The following is an 11,099-nucleotide window of genomic DNA, read 5'->3' on the forward strand; positions in this document are numbered from 1 at the left end:
AGCCACTGCCGTTTGGGGAGCTTGGCCAGGCCGCGCGGCCGGGGCAGTCAGATCGGACGCTCCCGAGACCCCCGCACTCCTGGGCGGTTGCGGATCCTGCCCGGAGATCCCAGACCTGGGTTGGGGTCCGCGGGCCATCTTGCGGGCCCTGGTGAAGCCCTGTCCACCGTCCACCCAGCCCTCGGCATGGAGCGATCGCCCACTTTCCTGGGGACGCGGCCCCCGCCGTGGGGAATGCCCGGCCGGGCGGCGGATTCTGCTCCTGTCCAGGATCCTGCCCTTGGCCCCTTACCGGGGCTCCTCGTCGCATCCCTCCATGGCCGTTGTCATGCGTCTTCCTGCCAGTGGGACCCCCGAGCAGGCCTCCCCCCCATCCAGCGGTTCTCCAGGTGCACCCAGAGTTCAGTCCACAGTTCCTCACCTGTGGTTTCCACCTGGGCCCAGGTCTCCTCTGTGACTCCTCATTTCCTCCAGGATGAAGTCCCCATCCGCAGCTGGGTTCTTGGCCCTGCTGCCCTCTGCGACCCTTCTTTCTGCCACACTCTCTCCTAGCCAGGACCCTGCAGTTTCTGGAACTCGCTGCCACCTGGCCACTTTCTCTGTATCTTCCTGCAGGGAGTTTGACTGGCTGGTTGAGGTTCCATGGCCCGCAGTCCTATGTAGGTCGTTTAGAGTGTATTTGGCTCCTTCTTGGACCTTTTAATACTGGTGCCTTCTGGGGCCTGGCTGAGGGCTGCGCAATTGTGAGCTTGTGGTTGAAGTTGTTGGGGTTCTGGGTGTCGCGGTGGGTGCCCGGTGAAAGATCTATCCTGGTGTGAGCTTCCCATTCCGACCCATCAGTGACACATGGGAGGTCCTAGGAAAGAAGCTAGCTGAGCCTGGTGGATTTTTTTCTCCTGCAGCTTCCCCTCTTCCTGTGCCCCTTACCCATCTGTTCAGCAAATGATTATTGTGCTAAAGCACATACCTACTGGTCCTGCTCACATGCAGTTGTAGTTGGGGGGTGGGGATCTCATTAAACATGTAAATCAGCTGTGGAACCATGGGAGTGAGGTAGGATGGGCAAGGATGGACCACTTGGGTAGGGGAAGAGGTTCTCAGCAGGGAAACAGGCAACCCTGAGGCAGGAAGGGGCTGTGTGAGATGAAGAGGTTGGCTGAGCCTGGCTGTAGGCTTGGCGGGCTGTGGTGAGGGATGTGATCTGCTGGGAATAGCGGGAGGCCACGGGGATATCCTCTGAGGGAGATGGCAGGGTGATCAGATCAGTGCTGTGGGAGGACTCCTTGCCTGCTGGGTAGAAGGGCCCGAACTGGGGTGATGCTTGCTGAGGGGTGACTCCTCAAGGAAAGGCTGTTGCTGCAGGATGAGGAAAAATTCTAGAGGCAGGGACCAGGTGGTGGCAAACTGGTAGAGCCAGCAGCAGGCCCAGGCATGGATTGGATTGGGCCTGGAGGGTGGAGGAGTATCAGGGATGACACCTGTGTTTCTAGCTTTGGTCCTAGGGCTATGTCCACCCTTGTCATTCTCCAGGAGTCAGGAGCCTCCTAGCAGGCCACCCAGCAGCAGCAGAGCCTTATCTACTGGGCCCCCATCCCTTTGGGAGTTTTTTTTTTTTTTTCCTTTCGGTGCCGTGGATGGAACTCAGGACCTTGTGCTTATGAAGCAGGTGCGGTGCCATTGAGCTCCCAGCCCTCCTTTGGGGGTATTTTGAAGCTGACATTTCTCACCCTTGACACTGTGGACACGTGGGGCCAGGTTATTCCCTGTTGGGGCCATTGTAGATGTTACAGGGTAGAGAGCAGTGTCCCTGTCCTTCACATACGCCATGCCCTCAGTTGTGACAACCACAGGTGTTGCCACACATTGCCCAGTCCCCTGAGGGGCAGGACCACCTCTTTTTGAGAACTGATACCATAGACTTCCCTCTTCTGAAAAGTACCCCATGTGAGATCTGCAACCTGCATGGGAATTTGTGGTTCAGTGACTTCATCCTTAGCTCTGCCCTGGCTTTTACAGCACTCTTCCCGATGTGCTCCTGGATCTTGATGACTGGGTCTCACTCCAGTCCTGGGCCTCACTTCTGAGGTCTGGAGGGTACATATCTGGGCTGTGGGGGCCTCTGCCCCACGGCAGATCTTCCAATGCTGTGACTCAAAGCTGAGTGAGCCTGGGTGTTCTCTACTCCTCTCCATGAGGGAAGGTATGGTCAGTGGATGGGTTTTTCTCAGATCTTTGTGTTGTCTTCATTGCTCTGGCCTTAATTGTTGTTCACTTAACATATTTAACGGCACCTTGCAGGTCTTGCAGAGAGGAGGAACATCAGAGTTCCTTTTTGAGCCAGGCCCCTCATCCCCATTTTACTCCCGTCTCATTTGCTTCCTGAGGCAAGTGGCACCCACAATTGTAGATGAGGCCAGGAGGGTCACACAGGCCCCAGGCTGCAGCAATAAAGCAGCAGGCCCAGGCTCCTCGCCTGATCCCACCCTCGACCCTGCCTGGCCCAACAGGGAAGAGCCATTGTCCAGACTCAGTGGGGCCTTCCCAGCTCAAGATGTATCCTGCCATTGTTTCGGGAGCCTTTGTTTGTTGTATTTCCTCTGTGGGCAGCTCTGTCTCCAAACAGTCTGTGAGCTTGTGGAGCTGTGCTGCAGGAGAGGGGCCCATGTGCTCTGGGGTCCTTTGGTCTGAGACTTGTGCCCTCTTCTGGAGGTGGCCGATGAGTCCCTGAAGGATTGCAATGAGATGGGCAGAACAAGGGTTTGGGCAGCAGTGTGGACAGAGGCCTGGGAGAGACGGTCACCCTGGGCCCAAGGCAGGGAAAGTGAGGCTGGGGTGGGCTAGGGCTCTGAAGGCCTTGCTCTTTGCAGGTGATGGCTGGGCTTAGGGCAAGGTTGGGGATACAAGCCTTGGACAGTCCTGTCTAGGGTAAGCCTGGCCAGCAAGGCCAAGGTTGTGGCAGTCTGGACAGGAGAGGATGAAATGGGGCTGTGGGGATGGGCAGGACTTGGAGCCGTGCCTCCTCACCTGGCGTGGTTGGGCGGGTCCTGACCTGTGCCCCAGCTTCCTGGAAGGAACCTGCCCCATGTCCCCGCAGGGTTTCCCACGGCACACCATGGAGACCCGTGACTGCAAGGCTCCTGGGGGCTCGGCTCGGACTGCGATGGGGCTGGGCCACAGCTTCCTAACAGGGCTGTTGTCAAGGGTGGTGACCAAGTGTCTGAGAACCTCCGCACCTCCCCTGCCAAGTGAGGCCCGGCCGCGTTGTTGGCGGGTGCCCTATAGGAGGCCCAGTGCAGGACCCGGTGCCCGCCCGCCATGAACGGCCTGTCGGTGAGCGAACTCTGCTGCCTCTTCTGCTGTCCGCCCTGCCCTGGCCGCATCGCTGCCAAGCTCGCCTTCCTGCCACCTGAGCCCACCTATTCGCTGTTGCCTGAGCCGGAGCCAGTACCTGGCGGAGCCGGGGCTGCCCCATCAGGGACCCTGCGGGCCTCCGCAGGTACCCCTGGGCGCTGGAAGGTGCACCTGACGGAGCGGGCTGACTTCCAGTATGGTCAGCGCGAGCTGGACACCATTGAGATCTTCCTGACAAAGAGTGCCCGTGGCAACCGTATCTCCTGCATGTATGTGCGCTGCGTGCCTGGGGCCAGGTGAGAGCTGGGGGGGGGGTGTGTGCAGGGGCACCTGGTACCCTGCTCTCAGACTCCTGTTCCTACCCAGAGCATGTGGTAGGGCTGGTGGTGGTGCTGAAGGTCCTGAGCTGGGGTGAAAAGGCCAAGTAGCTGGCATGGGCATGGTGCCCCTCCTTGCTCACTTTGTCTTACTAATCAGGTAGCTGCCCAGATTGGGCCATAGTAGGCCTTCTGTCAGCTGCTGCTGAGATGCCCAGGCCACTTCCATGTGCAGTCCCCCTGGGAGCCTCCTTAGCACCCCATCTTACTGATAAGCACAGAGATCAGGGGAGGAGACACCTTGGATCAGCCCAGCTGACTGCTCTGGCCTGTTCCCCAGGGCTGCGTGCCTGGCCCCGCCTGAGGTGGGTGGGGTCCTCTCTGCCAGGTCTTCTGAGCCCGAAGGGCAAGCTGTTAGCTTCCGGCCAGGTTGCAGGTGCTATGGGAAGCCACCCATGGGCAGGGCCAGCCCTGTACTTGTCCTTGGCCTGACCTCAGACAGGCCCTAGTCCCATTGCAGGCCTCATGGGGTGGCCTCAGGCCTTCTGTGGGTAGGACTGGCCTTATTCATTTGCTGGGGGCCTGGGTGGGTCCCCGATCTCACAGCAGTGAAGTGTCCCTTGAGAGTGCACAGATGTCACATCGGTGGCCCTGGTTCCTGCCCCAGAGAGGCTTCGAGCAGTAGCATCAGCTACCTTGGGCTGCTTAGTCCACTGCAGGAGGCCTTCTGCAGCAGAGGTGGCCACAGTCTTGCAGGGTTGGTGGTGGTAGCTGCTGCAGCTTTCCGAGCCTGTGGTGCATCAGTGTCCCCTTCAGATGGACGGCCCAAGGCCTGCGGGCTATCATGGTGGGAGAAACCCAGGCCACCTGTCCTCTCGGCAGCCCCTCCCCCAGCTGTGTAGCCTCATGAGAGGGGAGAGGGTGAGGCAACGGGTGCCTCTGGCTGCCAGGAAGGACTGTGCTGAGTCCTCTGCCCTGGGACAGCTCCTGGGCCAGGCCTGTGCTCCCGTCTCCTGACCTGTGCCCCCAGGTACACAGTTCTTTTCTCACACGGTAATGCTGTGGACCTGGGCCAGATGAGCAGCTTCTACATCGGCCTGGGCACCCGCCTCAGCTGCAACATCTTCTCCTATGACTACTCTGGCTATGGTGTCAGCTCAGGCCGGCCCTCTGAGAAGAACCTCTATGCTGACATTGACGCTGCCTGGCAGGCCCTGCGTACCAGGTGAGGCCACTTGAGGAGCAGGGACAGCTACAGAGCCCCCTAGGGAGGTGACTATGCATCCCTGGGGTTGGAGGAACCTGGCACCAGGTCCCATGCTGGGTCAGAGGGCGCTGGCAACATGGGCTAGGTGTGTGAACTCCTGTTTCCTTGTGTCTGAGAGGGGCCACAGGTGCTCAGACTGGCCTGGGGTCCTCCAGGCCTGGGGCTGTTCACAAGGGAGTGTGGGTCTGCCAGCATGAGGAGGTGGTGGTAGGAAGGGGCCCTTGGGGTGCAGGGAGGGGCTGGATCACTACATCCAGGGTCCTAGGTGTGTGTGGCTGTGGAACAGGGCCTCACCCTGGGCAACGGGCAGGTGGGGCCTTCATCTGGGCCAGAGGGTTGTGTCCTATGGTTAGCCAGCTTTGACTCCAGACCCTTAGCCATGGGATCCCTTGGTCCAGTCCCTGCCCTCCTGGACACCAGGTCTTAGGCAGCACCTCTGCTCACTTTCAAGTTGGTCTATGTGGCACACTTGTTTTTCACTCTGCCCCAGCATTTGTAGAGGGCAGCTCAGTCCTTGCCCTACTGAGGGTGGCATCTCAGCACCTGCTCCGGGCTGCCTGTCTTAGCTCTGCTTGGCTAGCAGGTCTGACCTGCCCTGTGGGTCCAGGTGTAGCATTGAGAAGTCAGTTGCCCTGGGGAGGCGTGGTGTTGGTCACCATGGTGAAGCTCCAGGCAGTCTCGATGAGGCCTAGCCTGGTCCCCTGGCACCACCCTGGTACTGGGGACCTGCCTGAGTGTCCCTCCTGCTCTGCTGCAGGTACATCTGACCTCAGCTTGCACAGCCCCTCCTGTCCTCACTGCTTGGGGCACAAGTAGAATCGCACCCTAGTGTGGGGTATGGGCCCTGAGCTCTGTCCCTTTTTCCTGCCACCAGAGCTGTCATCTTGGGACCTGGCCCTGAGCCCACAGCTGGGAGAGGCAGTGGGAGGTGGGGAAGTTTGGGCCTCAGTCTTGGGCCAATGTCTGGAGGCCTGGGGAAGGAGGGTGTTGTCAGAAGAGTTCAGGGTGTCCAGTCAGAGGTGTCCAGTTGGCAGTTAGGCACTCCTACTTAAAGCTGGGTGACAGGGCCGCGCTGGTACTTAGCAAAGTGATGGTCATAGAGCTGGGGATTTGGGCCAAGGATCAGAGACCAGTACAGGGGACCCTTGGATGGATGAGGAGGCATCCCAGGTGGAACCCAAATGTTCATCTGTTCACCAGGGGTTCAACATTGTGGGATCAGTTTCTGAGTCAGGAGGAGAACAGTGGGATCCTGCAGGGGAGAGGGTACCTTTGTGGATGGAGAATAGGTGCAGGGGGGCCCATGGAGCCAGCTGGATCAGTGAACCTGGGAGGTGCGCTGCACACCACCCTGCTGCTGGTGGGATGATGCTGGCCAGTCAGGACAGGCCCAGGACCGGAGCACCTGTCTTAAAGGCATCCACTTTCCACAGCCCTGCCTGTATTTCTCTAGGGTGTCCTGCTAAGCCCCTCATCAGGCACAGGGAAAGCAGAAGGGTCCAAGACTGGGTGGGAACATCCAGTGACACAGCTGCCTAAATTTCCCCAGGATGTCAAGGTGTGTGTGAGGGGTGGGAGAGCAAGGCAGCCCCGCCCCCTCGCAGGTGCACTGGGAGGGGCTCTCTGGGCAGGCCGGAGGAACAGGTGGGCTTGAAGCCATTCAGTTACAGGGAAGGCAGGTGGTCCGAAAGTCTGTCCTTCTGGCCCGTTGTGTGTGTATATGTGTGTGTGTGGCAGGCGGGAGTGACCTGGTGTCCATCAGGTGCATTCTTGGGAGCTTAGTGTTTGTTTGTTTCTTTTTTTTTCTTCTTCTTGTTATTCTTTCAGTTTGTCTTTATTTGTTTTTTGAGACAGGGTCTCACTATGTAGATCAGACTGGCTTCGAACTCACTTTGATCCTCTCACTTCAGCCTCCCAAGTGCTGGGATTACAAGCATTTGGCACCTTGTCTGGGAGGGATCTTGGTGTTATAGTTGCTGGAGGAGCAGAGGGCGAAGCCAGGGAGCAAGGGACCCCGCCTTAGGGACCCTGTCCAGCTCCCACCTGCTCCCCCAGGTATGGCATCAGCCCAGACAGCATCATCCTGTACGGGCAGAGCATTGGCACAGTGCCCACGGTGGACCTGGCCTCGCGCTACGAGTGTGCCGCTGTGGTGCTGCACTCGCCGCTCACCTCGGGCATGCGCGTCGCCTTCCCTGACACCAGGAAGACCTACTGCTTTGATGCATTCCCCAAGTGAGCGAGGGGACTCACTGGGGGTGGGGGTGGGGTGTGGGAGTAGGGGGTGTCCCGGAACCCTGGACCAGGGGCTCCCAGGCCTAACCTGCTCTGCCTGATCCCCCAGCATCGAGAAGGTGTCCAAGATCACGTCGCCTGTGCTCATCATCCATGGCACAGAGGACGAAGTGATTGACTTCTCCCATGGGCTGGCACTGTACGAGCGCTGCCCCAAGGCGGTGGAGCCGCTGTGGGTGGAGGGCGCTGGACACAATGACATCGAGCTCTACAGCCAGTACCTGGAACGGCTCCGCCGCTTCATCTCCCAGGAGCTGCCCAGCCAGCGTGCCTAGTGTTGGCCGGTGACCCCACACCGCGCCAGGCCTCAGCAATAAGGCAGCTGCCCGGAGGACTTGCCTCTCAGCGGCCCAAGGGGCTGCATGTGGACCCCTGAGCCACCCAGGACCCTGACCTAGCCCAGGGGCCATGGACAATGTGCAGGTGATGGAGCTACACTCTTCCTTTTGGAAGCAAAGAGAAGTGAAAAATTAAAAATGTAAAATTTTAGGATTCCTCTCCTCTTTGGTGGCTCTTGCACGTTCTTGGGGATCCTAGTGAGCTCTAGGAGGCCGTGGGTCTCAGTCAGGCCTGGCTGCTCCGCAGAGACAGGTGGGGAAATGGGAGATGGGGCTGAGGGCCAGAATTTCAGGGAGACTGGTGAATTAAGTCTCCAAGGTGGCCCTGGGTGGGGAGCTGCTTTGCGGGAGTCCCTGCTCCCCTGCTTGCCCTGCTTCGGGCCTGTGCTGTGGCCCCTACTACTGTGGTCCCTACGGGCCCAAAGAGCCCACCCTGGACCCGAGGTGCCAGGCTCCAAGGACTGAGAACTCATCAAGAACTCGGGCCAGGCCGGCGCCTCTGCAAGCAGGAGGGAGCTGAGGCGGAGACCCAAGGAGGGTCGTGGCAAGTAGGTGAAGTCCTGAGGTCCCTGGAGAGAAACAGCGGCCCTGGGGTCCTGGGAGCGTTTTTTGTCTAAATCTCTTCTGTCTTTATCCCACTCGACTGCTCGGGGCCTTTGACCTGCGGCCTCCCGGTCTCCCCGAGCCCCAATACCTAGAGAGCTCTTAACGCCTCCATGGCATAAGCTCTAGAGCAGGTTCTACCCCCATGGGCCCTAGTACATAGCAAGGAGGTCACGATTCCCAGCCGCCTCCGCCTAGCCCTAGTTTGTGGCCCCTTTAAATGGGGCGGGGCTTCACCCTGGGGCGGAGGCAGCAGAGTCGGCCAGGGCTGAGTCGGAAGTGACTTCTCACGCTCCCGGAAGTGGAGGTGGCCGGTGGACCGCGGAGAAGGTGGTGGGTCGGCGGTAAGTGGCGATGGCTCAGACTCAGCTGGGTACTCACTCGTGTCCCGTTATATCTGACCGGGAAGGCGCCGGCTGCGCACCGGGGACACTTGTGAGGCCAGCAGCGTGTGGAAGGAAGCCGCGGTGAATTAGCGTGCGTGTTCCCGGCTTTCGCCGGCCCAGTACCTTAGCACGGCCTGCAGTATCCCCGCCCCACGCTGTGTCCCCAGCGTGGCCGACGTTCCCGTGAGCGTCTGCTTCCCCAGTGGTTCCACCCCGATCCCCTCCCCCATAGCGTCCCCCTGCTGGGTGCTCCCACTGACCGCTGGTGCGTGCAGGTCCTCAGGAACGTTGTCTCTGCCACCACTAGAGCCTGTGCTGCCCAAGAGCACGGACTGGGCTGTTTTCAAAGCAGCTGCTTAAAATAGGCCAGGTATTCAGGTACGCGGTAAAAGAATTTAAGGAGCCGAAAATAAGAATTGAGTGATAATTTAAAAGTGTTTTACCCAAGCTAGGTGTGTTGTCACCTGTAATCCCAGCAGTTCAGGAGGCTGAGGCAGGAGGATGGAAAGTTCGAACCCAGCCTGGCTATTTGGTGACTTAGGGAGACCTTGTCTCAAAATAAATTTTAAAAGAAGGCTGCCAATGTAACTCAGTTCAAAGACTCAGTTCATTCCCCAGTACAGAGGCAGAGGGAGGGGAGATCCTCATTTCTGACCTCCAGAGCCCATTTCTTCCCTGCCGCGGGGATAAACCAGTTTCCTAGGTGTTCCTAAAGAAAAGTTTAGACACACTCATCTACATATGTCCCTAAAAAAGGCTAGGCGCTTTCCTAGAGCTCTTTTACTTGACGTACCTTATTTAGTATTCAGTACATACAGTGGAGTCATTTTATTTTTTTTTAAATTTTCTTTATTATTGTTATATTTATTCTTGGCTACAAACCTATGCTTTCACCTTTTTTCCCTCTTTTATTTTTTTTCTTTTTATTGAGTTTATTGGTACAATCTAGGTCATTTTGTTTTATTGACTGCTCAGCATTTTGTGCTTGTGTGTGGTACTGAGGATCAGACTCAAAGCACCCTGAAATGCAACACCAGCTCTGTTTATTTATTTTGTAGTTTGTTTGCTACAGGAGATCAGACTCAGGACCTCACATTTGCCACTGCAGTCACTGTGCTGCTGAGCTACATCCGTGGCCCCAGCTGTTTTTATTTTTGAGACAATCTCACTAAACTGCTAAGGTACCAGGCTGGTCTCAAACTTGACATCCTCTTGCTTCAGCCTCCCAGAGTGCTGGGATGACAGGTATGAGCCCCCATGTCCAGCTGTCTGCACAGAATTTTATTAGAGATATAATTCATCCTGTGTGTCTTGTTGGTAGAAATGTAGCTTTTGTTTTTTTGGGTTTTTTTGATAGCGGGGATCATGCTCAGGTCCTTATACTTGTGAGGCAGGCAGCAGAACCACTGAGCTAAATCCCCAGCCCAGAAATGTAGGTTCTTGGCAGTCTTTCATAATAAGGAGAGATACTAGCTTGACTTTTTAATCTTTTTTGTTTTTTGTTTTGAGACTGGGTCTCACTATGTAGTTGAGGCTGACCTGGAACTCACTATGTAGCCCAGGCTGGTCTCAAACTCACAGTGATCCTCCTGCTTTAGCTTCCCGAGTGCTGCGATCACAGGCGTGTGCCACCACACCCGGCTGGCTCAACTCCTTTTTCTCCTGAATATCACGAAAATTCTTCTTCCCTATTCATGATCTTGTTTGTTGAAAAAATGGGAATTAGCTGGGCGTGGTGATACACACCTGTGATCTCAGCACTCTGGACGTTGAGGAGGAAGATCCTTTTGAGTTTAAGGCCAGCCTGGGCTACATATCCAGACCCTGTCTCAAAAAGACAACCAAGGGCTGGGGATTTATTTCAGTGGTGCTGCTGCCTGCCTTGCAAGCTCAAGGTCCTGAGTTTGATTGCCAGAACCATAAAAAAAGGGGGGTTGCTTTGATTTATTGATGAAACTGCATTTAATTGTTTTGTGGCAGGGTCTCATTAAGAAGGCCAGGCTGGCCTTAAACACTCTGCAATCCTCCTGCCTCAGCCTTCCAAGGGCTGGGGTTACAGATGAGTACGACTGCGCCCAGCTCAAAACTGGCCTTTTCAAGTTGGTAGTTGATGACTAGATCATAATCTTTGTAATGTGCCTTCCCCTAGACCCTTTGATACAGAGGATCTGGACCTCTGTCCCTTAGCTATGGGTGTGTGTTCACTGTTCAGGACACCCACTGTAGTTTTGGGGTCTCTGCCGAGTCCACGCTGCTTTCTGGTAGTGCTCTGGGACAGTGTGAGAGAGGGCCCTTCTGCAGGGTCTCTCCCCACCTCTGGGCTGCTTGGTAGAGGGATGCTGAGCATGGGCCCTTCCCACCCGAGTATCTGTTCCCTGACAGCGCCCCATCCCTTGTGGCATGTCCCCTGGCTCTGTACCAGGAGAAGTGACTTCCAGCTCACCACTGTGATGTTTCCAGGACACATAGTTCTTTGCATCACTGTGGCCACAGCAGTGATGTCCTAGTGTCACACAGAGTACTGGGCCCTACGCCTGTCACT

General features: G+C 57.0%; 1 protein-coding gene across 1 annotated transcript; it reads left to right on the top strand.

Annotated features, from left to right (window-relative positions):
* The first annotated feature begins 27 nt into the window (after positions 1 to 27).
* On the top strand, positions 28 to 7,708 carry Abhd17a (abhydrolase domain containing 17A, depalmitoylase). Its single transcript, XM_010634905.3, has 4 exons — positions 28 to 3,647; positions 4,699 to 4,893; positions 6,991 to 7,170; positions 7,280 to 7,708. The coding sequence occupies exons 1-4, from the start codon at positions 3,316 to 3,318 to the stop codon at positions 7,503 to 7,505; spliced, it is 933 nt and encodes a 310-aa protein (XP_010633207.1). The 5' UTR covers positions 28 to 3,315; the 3' UTR covers positions 7,506 to 7,708.
* The last annotated feature ends 3,391 nt before the right edge of the window (positions 7,709 to 11,099 follow it).

The sequence above is a fragment of the Fukomys damarensis genome, unplaced genomic scaffold (assembly GCF_012274545.1).
Source record: "Fukomys damarensis isolate Sample0158 unplaced genomic scaffold, DMR_v1.0_HiC HiC_scaffold_37, whole genome shotgun sequence".
NCBI lineage: Eukaryota > Metazoa > Chordata > Mammalia > Rodentia > Bathyergidae > Fukomys > Fukomys damarensis.

Bases quoted from the DNA above. Each gene is read 5' to 3' on its own strand.
- Abhd17a (XM_010634905.3), top strand. From the start codon at position 3,316: ATGAACGGCCTGTCGGTGAGCGAACTCTGCTGCCTCTTCTGCTGTCCG. The intron at 4,894-6,990 runs GTGAGGCCACTT...CTGCTCCCCCAG, and splicing joins TGGCAGGCCCTGCGTACCAG to GTATGGCATCAGCCCAGACA. The intron at 7,171-7,279 runs GTGAGCGAGGGG...CTGATCCCCCAG, and splicing joins TGCTTTGATGCATTCCCCAA to CATCGAGAAGGTGTCCAAGA.